Source organism: Stomoxys calcitrans, chromosome 1 (genome assembly GCF_963082655.1).
Source record: "Stomoxys calcitrans chromosome 1, idStoCalc2.1, whole genome shotgun sequence".
In the NCBI taxonomy this organism is placed as follows: Eukaryota; Metazoa; Arthropoda; class Insecta; order Diptera; family Muscidae; genus Stomoxys; species Stomoxys calcitrans.
In genome coordinates, this window is record NC_081552.1 from 259679960 (window position 1) to 259699790 (window position 19831).

The 19831-nt window shown below is 37.6% G+C and overlaps 1 protein-coding gene across 4 annotated transcripts in view; it reads right to left on the reverse strand.

The window, feature by feature from the left end:
- The window catches only part of LOC106091077 (agrin), a 43011-nt gene extending 23405 nt beyond the window's left edge, over window positions 1-19606 (reverse strand). The window contains exons 1-2 of one of the 4 annotated variants that reach the window (XM_059370911.1): window positions 19533-19606; window positions 2808-3978 (exon numbers count right to left, since the gene is read on the reverse strand). In XM_059370911.1, coding sequence (XP_059226894.1) covers window positions 2808-3102 — 295 coding nt within the window. In that variant the 5' untranslated portion in view covers window positions 3103-3978; window positions 19533-19606. Of the gene's footprint in view, window positions 1-2807; window positions 3979-19024; window positions 19220-19246; window positions 19266-19532 lie in introns of those variants that run through there. The other 3 variants (XM_059370914.1, XM_059370913.1, XM_059370912.1) reach the window with 3 other exon arrangements.
- Window positions 19607-19831: the final 225 nt, after the last annotated feature.

The window sequence follows — 19831 nt, forward strand, 5'->3', positions numbered from 1 at the left end:
GCCGTTGGCCGCCCGCCCTCTCACTGAGACTCCCTTCGATACCGCTGATTGTCCGTGACTACATTTGCAACTACTCCGTATACGAAGCATTCCACTATCCGCAATCTGTGGACACGCTCGGTAGCTCTCAGCCGAGCTTCTCCTAATGACGATGGACACCAACCAATTTGATGCTCAGAGTTTTCTCTGATGTGGAGCCTATAATCATCCCGTGCCGGGTCGAAATCAGTATGTATTTATGACGGCCCTCAAGGCCGTTGGCTCTAGTACAGTGAGGTCGAAGTGCGTGGCGGAGTGTGTAGAAAGCCCTAAATAGACCCCAGCTTCACGACATAGTGCTAACATGGATACGCACATACCGGCACTACTCACTTCTTGTATCACACATGTCTCATTTTTTCATTTACCTTTTCATGGTGGGCTACCCATTCAACCTTAATTGTTAACAATAAATTGTGATAAATTCCATAAAGAAATCATATAATAGGAGAATAGCAGTTTTCTAAGATCAAGTGGTGCGAGACACCTCAAAACTTGGTGTGGGAGATTTTAGAATGAGCGCAGAAGATCGAGGCGCTTGGAACAAACGTTCTGTCATAGCCAATAAAGGTAAAAGTTAACAGTTGTCCAAACATACATACAGATGTGCATAACAAAGCATGTTTAGCCCACTCGGGCGACATATATATTAGCAGCTAATATCTCTCTTTATAATGCACCATAGGGAATATATTTTTGACTCAGTTTTGTTCAACTCGATGAGTTCTTTCGATACAAGAAAAAATCATTCGATTTGGTCTTTCACATCAAAATTTCGATAATGTAAACAATGAAAAAAAAAATCTGTTTGAGACACCCTGTATTGCAACCTGTGCCATTACAGGGTGTCTTAATGTGAAAATAAAATATTTATTCTGCGATTGCTTAAAATTTCATCGAAATCTGAGCACGCTTGTGGGTCTTTATCGAATTTTAGCCATATTTTCCCTTTCCGCCCATGTGAGTCGTCTCTAAACGGGTTTGGAATTTGTTTTTACAGAAACGTGGTTACACCAATGGTAACATACGACTCGGCAATGAAAAAGGTGCAACATAAGGATATTAAAACACAATAGGTTCAGAAAACGTGTAATATTCAAGGCGACGCTAGAAAACCTTGCCGGATTCAAAGAGATTTTGGATCTGAAACTAATCTGTAGGGTGCCTTTTGCCACCCCCAGTTGCCTCCCACAGTAGTGGTGTAGGGTATAAAAATAAACAAGTAAAAAGGCGTTAAGTTCGAGCGGGCTGAACTTTGGGTACCCACCATCTCGGGTACATATATAAACCACCTTTCGTCATAATCCGGTGAAAAATACATACCTTATGCACTTTTCATCGGACATTAAATCGAGATATCGGTCTATATAGCAGCTATATCTAAATCTGGACAGATTTGGGCCAAGTTGCAGAAAAATATCGAAGAGCCTAACACAACTCACTGTCCCAAATTTCAACGAAATCGGACAATAAATGTGCCTTTTATGGCTCCAAAATCTTAAATCGAGAGATCGGTCTATATGGCAGCTATATTCAATTATGGACCGATCTAGGCCAAATTGGTTAGGATGTCGAAGGGCCTAACACAACTCACTGTCCCAAATTTCAGCAAGATCGGATAATAAATATGGCTTTTATAGGCCTAAGACCCTAAATCGGGGGATCGGTCTATATATGACAGCTATATCCAAGTCTGGACCGATCTGGGCCGAATTAAAGAAGGATGTCGAAGGGTCTAACACAACTCACTGTCCCAAATTTCGGCGAAATCGGACAATAAATGCGCCTATTATGGCTCCAAAATCTTAAATCGAGAGATCGGTGTATATGACAGGTTTATCCAAATCTGATCCGATGAAGGACAAATTGAAGAAAGGTATCGAAGGGCCTTAGACAACTCACTGTCCCAAATTTCATCAAAATCGGATAATAAATGTGGCTTTTATGGGCCTAAGACTCTAAATCGGCGGATCGGTCTATATGACAGCTATATCCAAATCTGACCCGATTTAGGCCAAATTGAAGAAAGATGTCGAAGGTCCTAACACAACTCACTGTCCCAAATTTCAGCAAAATCGGACAATAAATGTGGCTTTTATAGGCCTAAGACCCGATCGGCGGATCGGTCTGTATGGGGCCTATATCAAGTTATAGTCCGATGTAACCCAGCTTCGAACTTGACCTGCTTATGGACAAAAAAAGAATCTGTGCAAAGTGTCAGGCCAATATTTCGATTTTTAAAGACTGTAGCGTGAGTTCAACAGACAGACGGATGGACATGGCTAGATCGTCTTAGATTTTTACGCTGATCAAGAATATACATATATAATTTATAGGGTCGGACATGGATATTTCGATGTGTTGCAAACGGTATGACAAAATGAATATACCCCTATCCTTCGGTGGTGGGAATAAAAATCTGAATGATGCAGCAAAGCTGAATGCATGTTGAAGCTTAATGGGGCCCCATTCCGATTGTAATTAAATTTACATTGCAAAAGTGCCATGAGCACCTTGTCATCGCTTCACTCCAGAAATCATTATGCACGTACTTCCTACTAAAATCACAGCATCTAATTTCATTTGAACCCAAAAAATTCTGCTGAGCATATGAACAGCAACTTTTTCCAACGAAATCGTTTCTATTTGACATTCTCTTCATCTCCCCCTTCGGTGCTAACGAACAACAGCAACAACCAAATACCAAATTTCAATCTGGCATAATTTTATGGTTTTTTTTTTATTTCTATTTTTGTTTTTGTACTTACCTGCAGCCGCATGAGCGGTATATTGGCCAAGTGCCAGTACTGCACAAAGATACAATAGCACCAGAGAATGAATTTGAAGTTGGTGGCACTGGCAGTACCACTGCCAGAATCGTTGAGTTTGGGCTGTTGTAATGTTAACACTTCTTTTCGTTGATGGTGATGACGATGATGGCGGTGGTGGTGGTGGTAGCACCAGACCAATGCCATTATCATTAATTGTTGCTGCTGTCGCTGTTGCCGTCCTCATCGTCATTGTTGGGAATGATGTTGTCGTTGTTGTTGTTTGTTGTACCATTTTCACTGCACTTTTGGCTGAATGTAAGTAACGCCGCTTTCGCCACTCACAATGACAGCCGCTTCTTGGTCGTTTGTTGTTGCGTCTTCAGTTGTTGTCTTGACAACAATTGTTGCTCAAGGAGGAGACGAACAACGCGAAAAAGGCTAAAACTAACAACAATGGCTCCAGCTATACAACAATAACACACTAGAGCACACACTAGACCACTGGGAGGCTCACGGTGAACTACTTACTTAGTGCCACCGACCACAGCAGCAAGCAGCTGTGAGAGCTTGCCTCTGTTTGGCTTTTCGTTTCTAGTATAGTACCAATGCCAATGGGACAAGTTTAGTAGTGATGGTGGCAAATCCCGGTGTTTTATGTGGTTATTGAGTTCGCGTTGTTGCTGCTGAGTGCTTTTGTCGCAATAGGTTTAAGCCGTTAACGTTGGCGTTGCTTTTATTGTGGCGACGATGGTCGGTCTTTTTTTTTTTTTTTTGTTTTGTTTTGTTTTGGCTTGCGGTGGCGGTGGTGTTGGTGGCGGTTTTTATATTTTACTGCTCGTTTTACTGCCTCCAATCACGAAGAAAGTTTAAATACGCGCTCACATAAAAAATTACAATCTTTCTGCGGAAGATGTCTATTAGTGCTGTCTGTCTGTCTGCGTGCCAAGCCGACTGTCATAGAAGATGCATGGGACACGTTGTACGCATATGTGATCACTCTTTCTTAGGCTCCCTCTTGTTGCGCTGTGCCACAATCTCTGCTACATTGCATACTGCCAGGGCAATTTGTCATCACAGTTTTATTTGACATCTAGCATGCTATCATGTAAATGCGAATGTTGCTGCCTATAAAGATGACGTTGTCTATTTTGTTTGTCTAGATCCGGCCCTTTAATAAAGACAATCGGTATAAAAAAATCACGACCTTATAACACGAATCAATTACTCAACACTATGAATGAATTAATCATTTTATTAACTTTTGTATAACTTTAATAGTTTTGTGTTTGGAAATCTCGGGATTTTTCTTTTTAAGCCTAATAAGTCAAAGTTTACAGAGATCAGCTGATTAAATCTAATTGAACTAAAGGAAGTAAAAACCATCTGAGCTAAAAAAAGTTAACACATCACAGCCAATGTAGGTCTATTAGGAGAGTAGAGTTTTTTTTTTAAATTGTATAGCAAAAACGTAAACTAGGCAAAATTCTAAGAAAATTCTCTGAAGAAACTGTGTATTTAAAATAAAAACTTGAAAATGTACGAACGAAAATGCCCTTTTTTGCCAAAAAAAAAATGGTAGAAATAATAACCTTTTCCAAGTCGAGAGGCGTGGATTAGGCTATGATTTTGAATCCATGGTTTCTTGGGAAAATTTTATGTAAATTACATTTTTGGTATACAATTTTTTTTTTATCCATACAAATCGACCCGCCCTAGTGTCCATAATATAAGTTATTTTGGAGTAGAAGTTTGATTATGGCAGGGATATTTAATATACTTTTTATACCCTCCATCCCAAAGGATGGGGGTATACTAATTTCCTTATTCCGCTTGTAACACCTCGAAATATGAGTCTAAGACCCCATAGAGTATATATGTTTTTGATCGTCATGTCATATTAAATCGATCTAGCCATGTCCGTCCGTCTGTCGAAAGCTCCCTAACTTTCGAAGGAGCAAAACTAGGCGCTTGAATTTTTTTACCAATACTTCTTATTAGTGTAGGTCGGTTGGGATTGTAAATGGGTCAAATCGGTCCATGTTTTGATATAGCTACCATATATACCATATAAAATTTTACACGTGGTATTGTGGTATTACTTAAAACAACTGTGCTAAGTATGGTCAAAATCGGTTCATAACCTTATATAGCTGTCATATTAAGCGACTTTGGGTCTTGACTTCTAGAGCTTCTAGAGGGCGCAATTCTTATCCGGTTTGGCTGAAATTTTGCATGAGGCATTCTGGTATGACTTCCAATATTTGTGACTAGTATAGTCAATATCAGTCCATAACCTGATATAGCCGCCATATAAACCGATCTCCCGAACAGACTTCTTGAGCCTCTAGAAGGCGCAATTGCTATCCGATTCGGACTACTTTCAGATATGGGTGGGTTGGGCCTCCACCCAAAATCTGAAAATTATATAGCCTATGTTTCCTTGCAGACAAACGTACACAATCTATGAACATTTTAATAAAATCGGTTCAGTCAAGTATCATATAGTCATAATGGGTCTAATGGCGTTATTGAGGGGGGAGCGTGACCCCCTATTCTTCGATCTGATTTTGTATGCCAGATTCGAAATCTATTCCCCAATACCTTTCAATTGAGCCCCATTTTAAAATTAACGTCCAAAATGTCTGTTTTGGGGTTGGGCCGGCCCGATGAGTACTTAGACTCAAATTTTATTACCATACTCATATTCTACTCGACAATAATTTTCATTTGATACCTATGTTGTCCCGATGGATCCACTTTTGATTTTCGATTGTATTTTTGGCATAAGAGGGAGGGTCCGTCCCCCTTCCGATACCGAAAAATTATATAGCCTATGTTTCCTTCCAGATCAACCTACACAATATGCGAAAATTTCGAGAAATTCGGTTCAGCCGTTTTTCAGTCTAAACGAAACAAACAAACCGAGTCCCATATATCCGTGATTGGCTAATGTACCCATTTTGGGCGTTTTTGTGGGGGTGGGGTGACCCCCTATACTTCGACATAAATTTATATGCAATATTCATTATTTACTCCCGCATACTTTTCATTTGATAGCCATATTGTCCTTATCGGTCCAGTCCGGTGGAGGGTCCGCCCCTTCCGTTATCAATTAATTATAAAAGCCTATTCCTACTTCCTGACCAAATTCGTAATCTACTCCCGAATACCTTTCATTTGAGTCCCATATTGTCACGATCGTCAAATAAACCTATTTTAAGGGATTTTGGGGCTGGGGCGGGCCCCCAGGTACTTGGACCCAACTTTTATTATAAAATTCTTACTCTACTCTTAAATGCCTTCATTTGAATCCCATATTGTTTCGATCGGTCCACCTTTATTTTTGGGCTGTACTTTTGGGGAAGGGGGAGGGTCTGCCCCCCTCCCTATATAAAAAAATTATATAGTCTATGTTTCCCTCCAGACCAACCTACACAATCTGTGAAAATTTCCAGGTAATCGGTTCAGCCGTTTTTGAGTCTATACGGAACAAACAAACTACTACTACTATTATTTTATTTTGTTTTTTTTTTGTATTTAATTTGTTATTTTAGTTCTTTTTGTTGACTATGTGCATTCTATGTGTTTTTGTTGTGTTTTTTTTTTTTTTTTGTTTACTACAGGTAAAGGGTGATTTTTTTGAGGTTAGGATTTTCATGCATTAGTATTTGACAGATCACGTGGGATTTCAGACATGGTGTCAAAGAGAAAGATGCTCAGTATGCTTTGACATTTCATCATGAATAGACTTACTAACGAGCAACGCTTGCAAATCATTGAATTTTATTACCAAAATCAGTGTTCGGTTCGAAATGTGTTCAAATTTTGACAAATTTTGTTCAGCGATGAGGCTCATTTCTGGTTGAATGGCTACGTAAATAAGCAAAATTGCCGCATTTGGAGTGAAGAGCAACCAGAAGCCGTTCAAGAACTGCCCATGCATCCCGAAAAATGCACTGTTTGGTGTGGTTTGTACGCTGGTGGAATCATTGGACCGTATTTTTTCAAAGATGCTGTTGGACGCAACGTTACGGTGAATGAACACATTTCAAACCGAACACTGATTTTGGTAATAAAATTCAATGATTTGCAAGCGTTGCTCGTTAGTAAGTCTATTCATGATGAAATGTCAAAGCATGCTGAGCATCTTTCTCTTTGACACCATGTCTGAAATCCCACGTGATCTGTCAAATACTAATGCATGAAAATCCTAACCTCAAAAAAATCACCCTTTATAACTACCAAACCAAACCTTACGTGGGCGATTTTATTTATTTATTAATAAAGTCTCCATATGGTTTTGAACTAAAATGTTTTCAAAACTTTTTTTGGTCAAAAGGTTAACTGGACTGCAGTTTTTGGGATTCCATCCCTTCATCAGCGGTATTCTTCAATTCAGTCAATCATCAATGTAATAAGCTTAAGCAAAAATTGCCTAAGTGAGAAAACACTTCTCTCATAACTCCGAAGAAAGCTGTCGGCAACAATTTTGAATAGCCCTGTGGAAAATGCCAGCCAAAAACACGTGATCTTGAACGCACATAGACAACAAAAAGAACTATGAAAAAAAAACAGGCCAACAAAAACAAAACGAAGATGTAGCGTGGCGTATAACGATGTGTGTATTGCATATACAACGACAACAAACTTTGTGCAATCTCTCCGCTGCATCTCTCCGGAGCTGCATAAAGATCAAAATGTTTTCAAAACTATTAGCGACATCTTTCTTCGAAGTTGTGAGGTATTGATGTAGCCCAATATCGACCGATTTAAAGATTTTCCCCGTTGAAAGAGAAAGATTTTGCTCTATTCCATCTATGCATTGCAAACAAATTCACCTAATATAATAACTGACACTAAAGTAGTTGTGTAGTGTATTGGTTTTTAAGGTGAAAACTCCCCGTACAATAGTGCTTTTTCTATTTTTTCCCATGTAAATATGCAGCAGCAGACTTTCATAATACGCATTGTTATGATAATTAAACGCCTTATTTGTCAAACTCCAAATATTTTGGGGTTTCAAAGAAAAGTCTTGTGTTTCAAAGGCATACTGTTTTAAAAACTAGGTTTTTGTCATATTTGGTAGCTATACTGTTTAAATTTATGTTTTAAGTAAAATGAACCATTAAATTCATAATTTAATGGTTTTTAGCGGATTAAAGTTGTCAACAAATATTATGTGTGTGTATGTGTGTGTACCAGCAATCTAGCTTAGTGTGAAAAAAACTAATTTATATATGCGCCACCATGTTATTTTATAGCCCACGTTAAAAGTCAGCGTGTTATGGGGTTGGCTGGAGACTTCGCCATGGATGGATTAGCACAACAATGCAGCACGACGCTGCCATTCGACTTGAATAGATTTCGTTGGGCAAAGCATCAAAGGCGTTGAGATGAAAATATTGTTCGTTTTTTTTTCAATAAGTAAAAAGAAAGGAATATCATTTATTATATGGGCAAAGGGGCAAACACTGATGTAATGCTAGTGTGTTATTAATCAACATTTAATATGCATTGCATTAAGTAATCATTTAAGAGTTTATGACGTAAAAAATACTATGAGGTGGAAAGTATGCATATTTGTAGCATACAAATATGCGCATTGATGAAGGCGTAAAATGTACATACCTAGTAAGTAAGCTATTTTTATGCCCACCATATTCATTTAGTCATTCCGTTTGCAACACATCGAAATATCAATTTTCGACCCTACAAAGTATATATGTTTCGGATCGTCGTAAAAATCTAAGACGATTTAACGATGTCCGTGTGTCTGTCCGTATATCCATCTGTCCGTCCGTCTGTTGTAATTGAGCTGAAATTTGGCACAGATACGTCTTTTTGATGCACGCTGGTTAAGTTCTTGAACGAGCCAAATCGGACCATATTTGGCTATAGCTGCTATATAGACCGATTTTCGGATAAAGGGTCTAATGCCCATTAATTTTTCAACCGAATTAGCTGAAGCCATCATACCTAATACGGTGTGATGGCTATAACCATGGTAGCCGGTTGTACGTACCGGATTGGACGGTACGATAGAGTTCTTCATCGGCAAGGACTGCCGCCTCAGTGTATAACACACTGCTACAACAACAACAACATCTAATATGGTTAAAAAAAATCTTCTAACCATATAGTGATTGGTGTGTATTGCTATCTCTGGCTTTCCTTTTTTCAAATAAAACTGTCCTTAAAATACACTGAATTTTTTCACTGAAATACCCAAATACCCATTTCGAGCAAAGTTGATTTCAAAATCGTAGTTTCTTAGTGTGGAGTAGTGTGGAGGAGGCTACAAATATTGTTTGGTGCGAACAATTTTTTAGGGAGCCTGTCTCGGCAAATTTCCAAAAAACTAAAATCGAGAATCCCGAAACCAAAGAAGATACAGTAGAAGCGGACATTTTTGTACTTTCCAGCAAAAGCAAAAAATTTTGAAATCTGACCACAAATCAATATTTGGCAGTCCGAAAAAATGTTCCAAATTTTGGTAGCGGCCGGATGAAATAACGGCCTTGAAATTTTGCACATAACCCCCTTAACTCTCTACCCGTTTTCAAACGGCAGCTTTTTTACTATTTTTTTTTTTCGATTCTAACCCACTGTAAAGCACCTGATAGTAAGGCATCCTAACGTTGTGAAATTTACTGCATACAGTAAATGGCGGACGACGTTTCTGTTTTTTTTTTTAAATATTTGAGAGTGTTCTACCCGATATTCCAAATGCGCTAAGTTATAATACCCACAACAGTGGTGTATGGTAAATAAAATGAGGTCATAACCTCACCATTACCATGTTTTATGAAATAGTATGAAATAGTTCTAATTGTTCAACCCAATATTTAAGCCTGAATATATTAATTGTTTTATTTGAACTAAATATATAAGGAAATAGAATCCACTCCTATATAACTCTAATTTAGCAATAACAACGTTGCGTTTAATTCGACTAAAACAACATTTAAGTATCGAACAAATTGCTTTAATATTAAGTTATTAACACCTAAATAATAATTTTGTGGTTTTTATAAACCTGACATGACTAAAAGTCATTAACTCTATAACTTTGATTTCAAATAGACCACAAATTTAGAAATTTAGTTTAAACATTTTGCTCCAGTTTTTTGTTTCTTTGAAAAAAGTTTCCAAAACTGTTAACAAAAATAAAGACATTCTTTATATATATATTATTATAAATATGATGTAGCAACTATACAAATTTCCTTTGTGAAATGAAGCACAAAACTTTAATAGCAAAAAAATGCCCCTTTCCCAAATTGGCATTTTTTAAGATTTTGAAGTACATAAAAGTTGTTTTATTTGGTATTCCCTTTGTTTCTATTTAGCGCTCATTAAATTTAAAAACTATACCCTAATTTGTTGGCTTAAAACAAAACGATATTAAACTGAAATTAGTTTTCTTTTTTTTTTGTTTTTTCTTAAATCACGATGATCGTGTAAACTGGCCTTAATGAGTTCTCATTTCTTTTTTGTTGGTTGACTGACTGGTTAAACACAAGCCAAAGAAAAAGAAAAATTAGGCCAAGCTTAGCATTTAGTAGCACTAGAGACCAACGAATACCAAAAATGGAACAAAGTTACCATCCAGTTCCCCACCACATCCTCCAGCTTTTCCAGCCGTTGAGATTTTGGCTTAACAACATTTTTCAAATTAACGGACGAAAGAATCTTAATAGGCATGTATTGTTGCATACAAACATGCACACTCTTACACACATTCGGTCGTAAGTTGAAGATTTGAAGCCTATTTTATTTTTCATACATATCTGCTTGCCTTTTCCATAATAATTTAAGAGTGGCTTTTTCTCTCACTAGATCTCGCTCCCTCTCTCTCACTCTCTCTATCACACACACACACATCAAGTTCTCTGTCTCCATAAAATTCCTGTGTGCAAATCTCTGGCATGTGTTGTTGTTTTTTTACAAACAAAAATCTGCAATTAGAATGACACTTTCGCATAAGGAGATAGCGATAGCGTCAGCGATACACATGGTGTAGGCATACATGTGTGAATACCAACAATACTGTAGCAGACAAAAGTATGTACCTTCCAATTTAAATTAAGCTAAATAAATGATATAAAACAAAAGTTGACACTAAAGTGCATTTCACTACGTTATTATGGTTTGAAGCCCTCCACCATAGGATGGGGGTATACTAACTTCGTCAAACTAGGACTTACATATACTTCGAAAGCCTTGCAGGAGGCAATGGTGTGTTTATACCCAAGCCCGGCAAGGCAAGTTTTACGACACCAAAGGCCTACAGACACATAAGCCTTACGTCCCTTCTTCTCAAAACCATGGAACGTATTGTGGACACCATGATAAAAGGGTAGGACATAAAGTTTAAGCTCAATGATAAGGGGCCTCCTTTTTATAGCCAAGTCCTAACGGCGTGCCGCAGTGCGACACCTCTTTGGAGAGAAGTTTTACATGGCATAGTACCTCACAAATGTTGCCAGCATTAGGAGGGGAAAACCACCGATGAAAATTTTTTTCTGATGGTCTCGCCAGGATTCGAACCGAGGCGCTACGGTGGCCTCCGGCACAAGGCACGCCACAAGGAGGCATTTTATCGCCACTCCTATGGGTGACCACCATATGTGACCTATTACGGATGCTGACTGAGGAGGGACTTGAACCCGTCTGCTAAGCAGACGATGTTAGAATACTTCTAAGGGGTAAAGATCCGAACGAGCTATGCAGAAGGGCCGAAAGGGTCTTGCATATTGCATATGACTGGGCTAGACCAAGAAGTCTCAATGTTAACCCAGAGAAGAATGAAAAATGCCTGTTCTCGAGAAAGACGAAGGTGGGCCAACTTAACGCACCACGTTTCCTTAATAAGACGATTTCGATATCTGACAAGATCAAATACTTAGGTGTGATCTCGGACAGGAAAATGAATTGGAAGTGTCACATTCAGCAGCGTACTGAGAAGGCTCACATATGTTGGGCACTATGTAAACGGGCCGTTGGCTCGAATTGGGCCCTGAATCTGAGGATAGACCACTGGCTCTACAGCAGCGTAGTACGCCTCAGTAGTTTGGTGGACTGCTATGGGTTTCAGAGAACATGTTGTCTTGGCATTAGTGGAGCGATGAGGACCACGCCCACTAGCGCACTGGAGACTATTCTAGATATCCGACCCATTGATATACAGATTAAATGTAAGGCAGCCACTGCGGCTATGAGACTTAAGGCGATGCGAGAATGGATTGAGGATGGGAGCAGCTCATACCATATAAGCTCTATATTCGAGGCGACGATAGGAAAACTGGAAGGAACGGAAGAGGTTTCGAACGTATACCTGAGGAGAAACTTGAAGTCAAGTGCGGGGCACTGCTGCCATCTTGGACTGACGGAACCCTAGTACTGCCATCTGAAAGATCATGTTACACGGATGGATCAAAGCTAGAGGACAGAGTGGGTCTAGGGGTCTACATTGAGAACCCAGGGACTGAGATCTGTTTTAGACTGCAATAAACTTGGTTAACCCGAAGCCTTTCGGACGCCGTCCGAGTTAAGGGAGTGGGCGACGATGGTTGAAATCGGTCCATAACCTGATATAGCCACCATAAAAAACGATCTTAAGTCATGACTTCTTGAGCATCCAAAGGGCGCAATTCTTATCCGATTTGGCTGAAATTTTGCATGAGGTGTTTTTTATGATATTCAACAACTAAGTATGGTTCAAATCGGTTTATAACCTGGTATAGCTGTCATGTAAACCATTATTAAATATTGACTTCTTGAGCCACTGGAGGGCGCAATTCCTATCTGATTTGGTTGACATTTTGCACGACGTGTTTTGCTATGATTTCCAACAACTATGCTAATATGGTTTAATCGGTCCATAACCTGATATAGCTGCCATATAAACCGATCTGGAATCTTGACTTCTTGAGCCACTAGAGCGGGCAATTTTTATCCGATTTGGCTGAAATTGACGTGCATGACGTGCTTTGTCATGATTTCCAACAACTATGCCAAATATGGTTTTTACTTGTTGAACATTTCATGGAGTAATTTGAATATTAACAAATGAGAAAAAAATGAAACAGATAACAAGTTGGCAAGCTTAATGACGACAATTAAAAAAAGTCCGCTAGTTGGTTTCCACAACCTTCTATTAGTGAATCCTGTGAATATGAGCTCCAATTGGACACCAATAACTAAACCATATTCGATTGCCCACTTATTTGAATAGAGAGAAAACGTTTAAATATTGAAAGTGTGTTTTCAACTAAGCATGCATTTCACAAATTATCATGTTTTCTAATCCTGTTTTACGCGTTTCGCGATGTCTTGCAAATTTTTGTCTATTTTTGAATAATTTGACTTTACAAATGTGGGTTTTGAGCTTTCCTCAAGAAATAACATGCACATGAAATGTTGAGGGCATTACTAATGTTAATTTTTTGCGATGTCATCATGCAATATGAAGCATTTCCTATGACAACGAAAATTTCGTGTCAAGGCGAGGATCATGTTTCTAATGATATGTTAATTTCTCTTTCGAGATGAGCTTAGTGACCGAAAATTTTAAACATTGGCAAAATTAATAACGATTTTTGTTAATTAGGAATAAGAAAATAACGTAATCGTTAGTGCAAACGGTTTGTCTTGACGACAAATTAAACTAAACAATTTTCGTTATAAGTTAGAGCATCGCAGTACGGATCACTTTAGAAGCAGAATTCTTAACGAATTCGAAAAAAGAAATTGTTGAAGCACCAAAAGTTTATTCCTTCTGTGGAGAAAATACTATTGTATAAAAAATAAATAATTTCCATAAAGGTTTTTTTTTTTTGGAAAGTCCGCTCTAAAGGAATACAAGTAGAAGCGACAACTTTTGCCGCTTACTGTATATTTTTGAGAACGTCTGCATGAATGTCGCTTAATATCGTTTCGTGACACTTGAATGGAGTTTCCATGGGGATTTTTTAGGTGTGATGTGATCATATTCATTACTTTGTACGATATATGGTAATATATGTGTCTTTTGCATGTGTGTGTGTGTATGCAGTAGAAGTAGCAGCAGAGAACACTGGTCATATTGTTGTAAAGAAGTGTGCGTATAATTTGTCTGTACAACAACAACGCGCACTACTTTCAATTGACCTCTTGACAATTAAGTAGTATGAATTTTATTTAATTCTCTATCTGAATTCCATAGAAAGTGAACAAGTCAATTAACAAACTGTTCTGCCCGTGTATATATATGTGTGTGTGTGTGTGAGTGCGTGTGTTTTTTTTCATAAATCTTGGCAGACCCGGCACATGGACCATTGTTTTCCCTCTTCTTCTTGTTTGTGCCTATAGACAAAAATATTATAATTGCTTGTTCCCATATAAATCTTAATTAATTGTTCGTTGTGTGAAATTTAATTGGAATGGAAATGGAATTTAATCGGAAAATGTGTTGGGCATTTGACCCGTCACTTCAATGTGATCTCTAGGCTAAATGGTTTTGGGTCAAAGAAAGTATTAATACACCGAAAAAAATTAAAAAATAACAAAAATTTAAAAGTTAAAATTTTAAATGATTTTTTCCCACATGTGGAGCCTATCTGCTAGGTTAAACTGTTGAAGGTCAAAATACTGATCTGTACCACGTTTCAGCTTGTTGGCTTTATTTTTAAATACTGTAGCGTGATTATACAGTACATAAGGCAATTTGGAATGGCAAGTTCCAAGTAAGGGCGATGGTTTGAGGTCGGTAGTGGAAAATCCCAAAAAGGATTTTGAGTTCTCAAAAATAAATATGAGATATTTAAATCTGGAGTTAAGTGACTGGGAGAATCGCCCACCCCCAAAAATCATACCCTAATGAATATATATAATGGTTAGTACTACAATATGGGAGGTATTTGGGTGTCAAGTTTTTATAGCAGATTCCTTTATAGTATCTGGTACGGCCACCGTAGCGTAGAGGTTAGCATGTCTGCCTATGACGCTGAACGCCTGGGTTCGAATCCTGGCGAGACCATCAGAAAAAATTTTCAGCGGTGCTTTTCCCCCCTATGGCTGGCAACATTTGTGAGGTACTATGCCATGTAAAACTTCTCTCCAAAGAGGTGTCGCTCTGCGGCAAGCCGTTCGGACTCTGCTATAAAAAGGAGGCCCCTTATCACTGAGCTTAAACTTGAATCGGATTGCACTCATTGATATGTGAGAAGTTTTGTCTCTGTTCCTTAATGGAATGTTCATGGGCAAATTTTGCATTTTTGCATCTGGTACGACCATCAAGAAGATTCGGCAATGGATATTTGAATGTGTTGCGAAATGAATTAATGAAAATGGGGTTTAAAAATTCAATAAGTAACCAACATTGAACATTTATTCAAAAATGTCTCTATTGGACCTTTTATAGAACCAACAAATTCTTACATAACCTACTGTGAGAGGGACAGAAGTTGCATTTTTTGACCAAATGTTTATTGTAAATATTCGAATAATCTTAGAAGTATTTACATTAGACTTTTTTTTGCAAATAGTGAAACGCATACACCCACTTTTTTCCTTTTGAATTAAAAAAGCAAAATACAAAATGTTATTGCGATCGGTTAAAAATAACTCATGCCAACACTTCGTCCAAAGTTGGATGCAGTACTTTTTAAGAAGGATTTTAGGTCTCCGAAGTAAACCTCTTCATGGCATTGGATCTGAACCGATTTTGATGAAGTTTAACAGAGGTTTGCATATGGATAATAAAATAGTTAAAAGTTGTAGAACTATTGGGTTGCCCAAAAAGTAATTGCGGATTTTTCATATAGTCGGCGTTGACAAATTTTTTCACAGCTTGTGACTCTGTAATTGCATTCTTTCTTCTGTCAGTTATCAGCTGTTAATTTTAGCTTGCTTTAGAAAAAAAGTGTAAAAAAAAGTATATTTGATTAAAGTTCATTCTAAGTTTTATTAAAAATGAATTTACTTTCTTTTAAAAAATCCGCAATTACTTTTTGGGCAACCCAATACGTTCTTAAAAGTGGAAAACGGGGTTTAAAAAGGTATTATTTTAAATCAACCGGCATTTTTGTACCTGCCACTTTTGAAGCTTTTATTCTTTGACAACAATATTAACAAATGAGAAAAGGGCAAGGAAAGGATAAAAGAAAAGAATCTCGACACTATTGGAGCTATATAGTACCAAAGTGCACAGTTGTTGGAAATCATGACGAAACACGTCGTGCAAAATTTCAGCCAAATCAGATAGGAATTGCGCCCTCTAGAGGCTCAAGAAGTGAAGACCCCAGATGGGTTTATATGACAGCTATATCAGGTTATGCACTGATTTTACCCATACTTGGCATAGTTGTTGGTAATCATAACAAAACACCTCGTGCAAAATTTCAGCCAAATCGGATAAGAATTGCGCCATGTAGTGGCTCAAGAAGTCAAGATTCAAGATCGGTTTATATGGCAGCTATATCAAAACATGGACCGATATAGCCCATTTACAATCCTAACCGACCTACACCTATAAGAAGTATTTGTGCAAAATAGTAATGCTTAATAGTGATTGATGTTTGATTAATGATTTTTTATGGTCGGAGTTGAGTGGTATTGATCTGGACAACGTTTATTTTCAACAACAAGATGACACTATGTGCCATACAAGCAACGAAACCATTGCATTTTAACGGGAAGTTTTCGGGTCGTTCTATCGCTGGAAGAGCTCATCACAATTGGTCAACGAGCTCTTGTTATTTAACATCTTGCGACTTCTTCCAACTTCGGGCCTCTTGGCCTCCAAGATAAAATTGGTGAAGCTTTCGAGGACATAGGGCAACCACCTTGCGAAAAGATGTGGTTCTGTAAGCGTGGTCGTGGTGGCCAATTGGCTAATGTTCGTTAATGGCATACCTTCCTCTGTATTTTGAAATAAATATTCGATCACTTTTTTCACAAGATGACATATTTCGTTGAATACCAAAATAAAACTCTTATTGGCAACCCGTTTATATACATAGGAGCTATGTCTAAGTCTGAGGTTTATCTTTGGGCCAAAAAAGCGATATGTGGAAATTTTCTTGGTGATTGGGTAGGTTAGGTTGAAAAGAGGGTGCGGGTATAAATGCGCCCCATGCCACTATGGAAATACACCTAAGCCAGTAATCGGCTTGTTTTGCGCTCTAAATACTAAAAAAGTTAACCCCGAAACAGAAAATCTAAGTTAGGAATTCCGTGCTACTTACAAAATTGGGTAACAAATGCGGTTTCCATTTTGATTACAAAACCAGTAAGGAAGGGCAAAAGTCGGGCGGTGTATGTATATATATGGGTGGTATATCTAATTGTGAACCGATTTCGACTAAACACCTCAGATACTGTGGCAGTCGTCAAGGAAAGCGTTATGCAAAATTTTGGCAAGATTGCTCAAACAATGCGCTTGCAGTGGCCCTTGGGGTGAAAATCTGGCGATATACATACATGACAGCCATATCTAAATCTGGGCCGATCTCTATCAAATTCACCAGTAATATTGAGAGTCATAAAAAAATCCTTCCTGCAAAATTTCGACAGAATCGATTAACAAATGTGCACTTTTTTTGCAATATTTCTCAAAATCGGACGAACATATATATGAGAGCTATACCTAAATCTGAACCGATTTCGAGCAAACTCCTCCGATACTGTGGCGGTCGTCGAGGAAAGCGTTTTGCAAAATTTTGGCAATATGTGCTTGCTGTGACTCTAGAAGTTAAAATTGGGCGATATATATATATATATATATATATATATATATATATATATATATATATATATATATATATATATATATATATATATATATATATATATATATATATATGAGAGCTATATCTAAATCAGAAGCGATTTCCATGAAATTCACCAGTAATATCGAGACTCGTAAAAAATCCTTTTGTGCCAAATTTCCATAGAATCGGTTAACAAATGACCATTTTATTGCATTATTACTGAAAATCGGACGAACATATATTTGGGAGCTATACCCAGATCTAAAACGATTTTTCCGAATTTCAATACACTTCGTCTCTAGGCCTGTACCAAATTTGAAGACGATCGGATGAAAACTGCGACCTGTACTTTATACACAAATTATCATGGACAGACGGACATAGCTAAATCGAATGAGTTATGAGTTATAATACCCTGTACCACAGTAGGCTATAAAAAGCTATTGACGGACAAACGATATGCGGACAGAGGGCATGACTAAATCGAATCAGGAAAAATTTCTGAGTCGCTTCGTACGCTGCTCCACATCTACAGTAGAATCGCAGGGTACAGTTCATGTTTTAATCATAAAGGGCATATTTATGTATACTTTGTTTATGAATTTCATGCTAAAATTCTCAATTGGATCCTTTGAATAACATTTTACTGTGGGCGTTATGTCGGCAAGGGTTTCCGTTAACCAATCACTAAAATATTTCTTAAATTTTTTTTAGGTAAAAATTTGGGTATGCGTTTCGAAAATAATTATTGTTTTTTTTTGGAACCCACTAATGAACATCTACATAAGTTTACAAAGATGAGTTTTACACAGCTTCTTTGCTTTCCAAACAATTTTCTAACTCTAGCACTGTAAAACATTTGTATTATACAAACAAAACAAATTTTGCCCATGAACATTCCACTAAGGAACAGGGGCAAACTTCTCACATATCAATGAGTGCAGTCCGATTCAAGTTTAAGCTCAATGATAAGGGGCCTCCTTTTTATAGCCGAGTCCGAACGGCTTGCCGCAGTGCGACATCTCTTTGAAGAGAAGTTTTACATGGCATAGCACCTCACAAATGTTGCCAGCATTAGGAGGAGAAAACAACAGCTGAAAATTTTTTCTGATGGTATCGCCAGGATTCGAACCCAGGCGTTCAGCGTCATAGGCGAACATGCTAACCGCCTGACTAATTAAATCAATAAATGTTGTTATCAAACTTTCAGACATTCTAAAGCCTAGAAAGCTTAGCCTTAAAACAATTTCACAATATATTTTTTGCTATGTACACAATGCCTTTAATAGATGGGATTGTTATTTCCGTTTCTTATAAAACTTTCATTCTTTTCATTTGCATTTCGTTTTTGAAAAATTACAACGCATCGGTCTCTAAGCAATAAAGTCAATTTGTTATACACCAATGTTATATCCTTTGTGTTGTTGCTACTGTTATTTGTTGAATATTTATTTAACATACATTCAAGAGCACTTAAACAAATTATTGTGTGTCCAATTCTATAAGTGTGTGCTTCTCTTTCAAATGTGTATTTTATGTTTTTAGACACTTTTTTGTGCTTTAGTAATATGTATTTTTCGTTATTATTGTAGTTTTCTTTTCTATTTATAACACTTTTAACACTTTTTCTTTGATCGACGCGTTTTCTTCATTTGATATTCTTGACTTCCTTCTCCAACTCACAACGAAACGATCCATTCATTCATTATTCATTTATGTACGTTAGTTCCGAGACAACAAGACACTTATAGTGACATTAAAACCGTCAAACAAACAAACAAATAATAAATGAAAAAAAAAAACAACAACAACAAAACGGTGAATGAAGATGCTTGCTTATTTTTTTTGTTATACATGGGAGCTTTGCTCTCTCACTCAATGTAACTATGATGTGTGCATTAATGTCAGTAATATGTGTATGTGTGTGTGGGATTATTTGGCGTTTGTAAGTCGGTTTTCTTTGCTTTACTTTTTTGTTATTTAGATTTTCTTTTTTACTCGACTTTGGAAGTAAACGATCGAACGATGCGCAAATACTGAATGAGTGTCGCCGCGTTATGTCTTCTAGTTTTATATGGCCACCAGTGAAAGGCTGCCCAGATGCCGCTGCCGGCGCGAATCGTGTGGCATACGAATGTAGCAGCCGATGGCGCACATCACAGGCCCAAAGCAGAGCACACAAACAACGGTAACAACAACAGCAGCAGCAGCAGCAATGGCTACAGAAGATTCAAACATCAAACCACATAAAACAAAAATTTTTGTTGC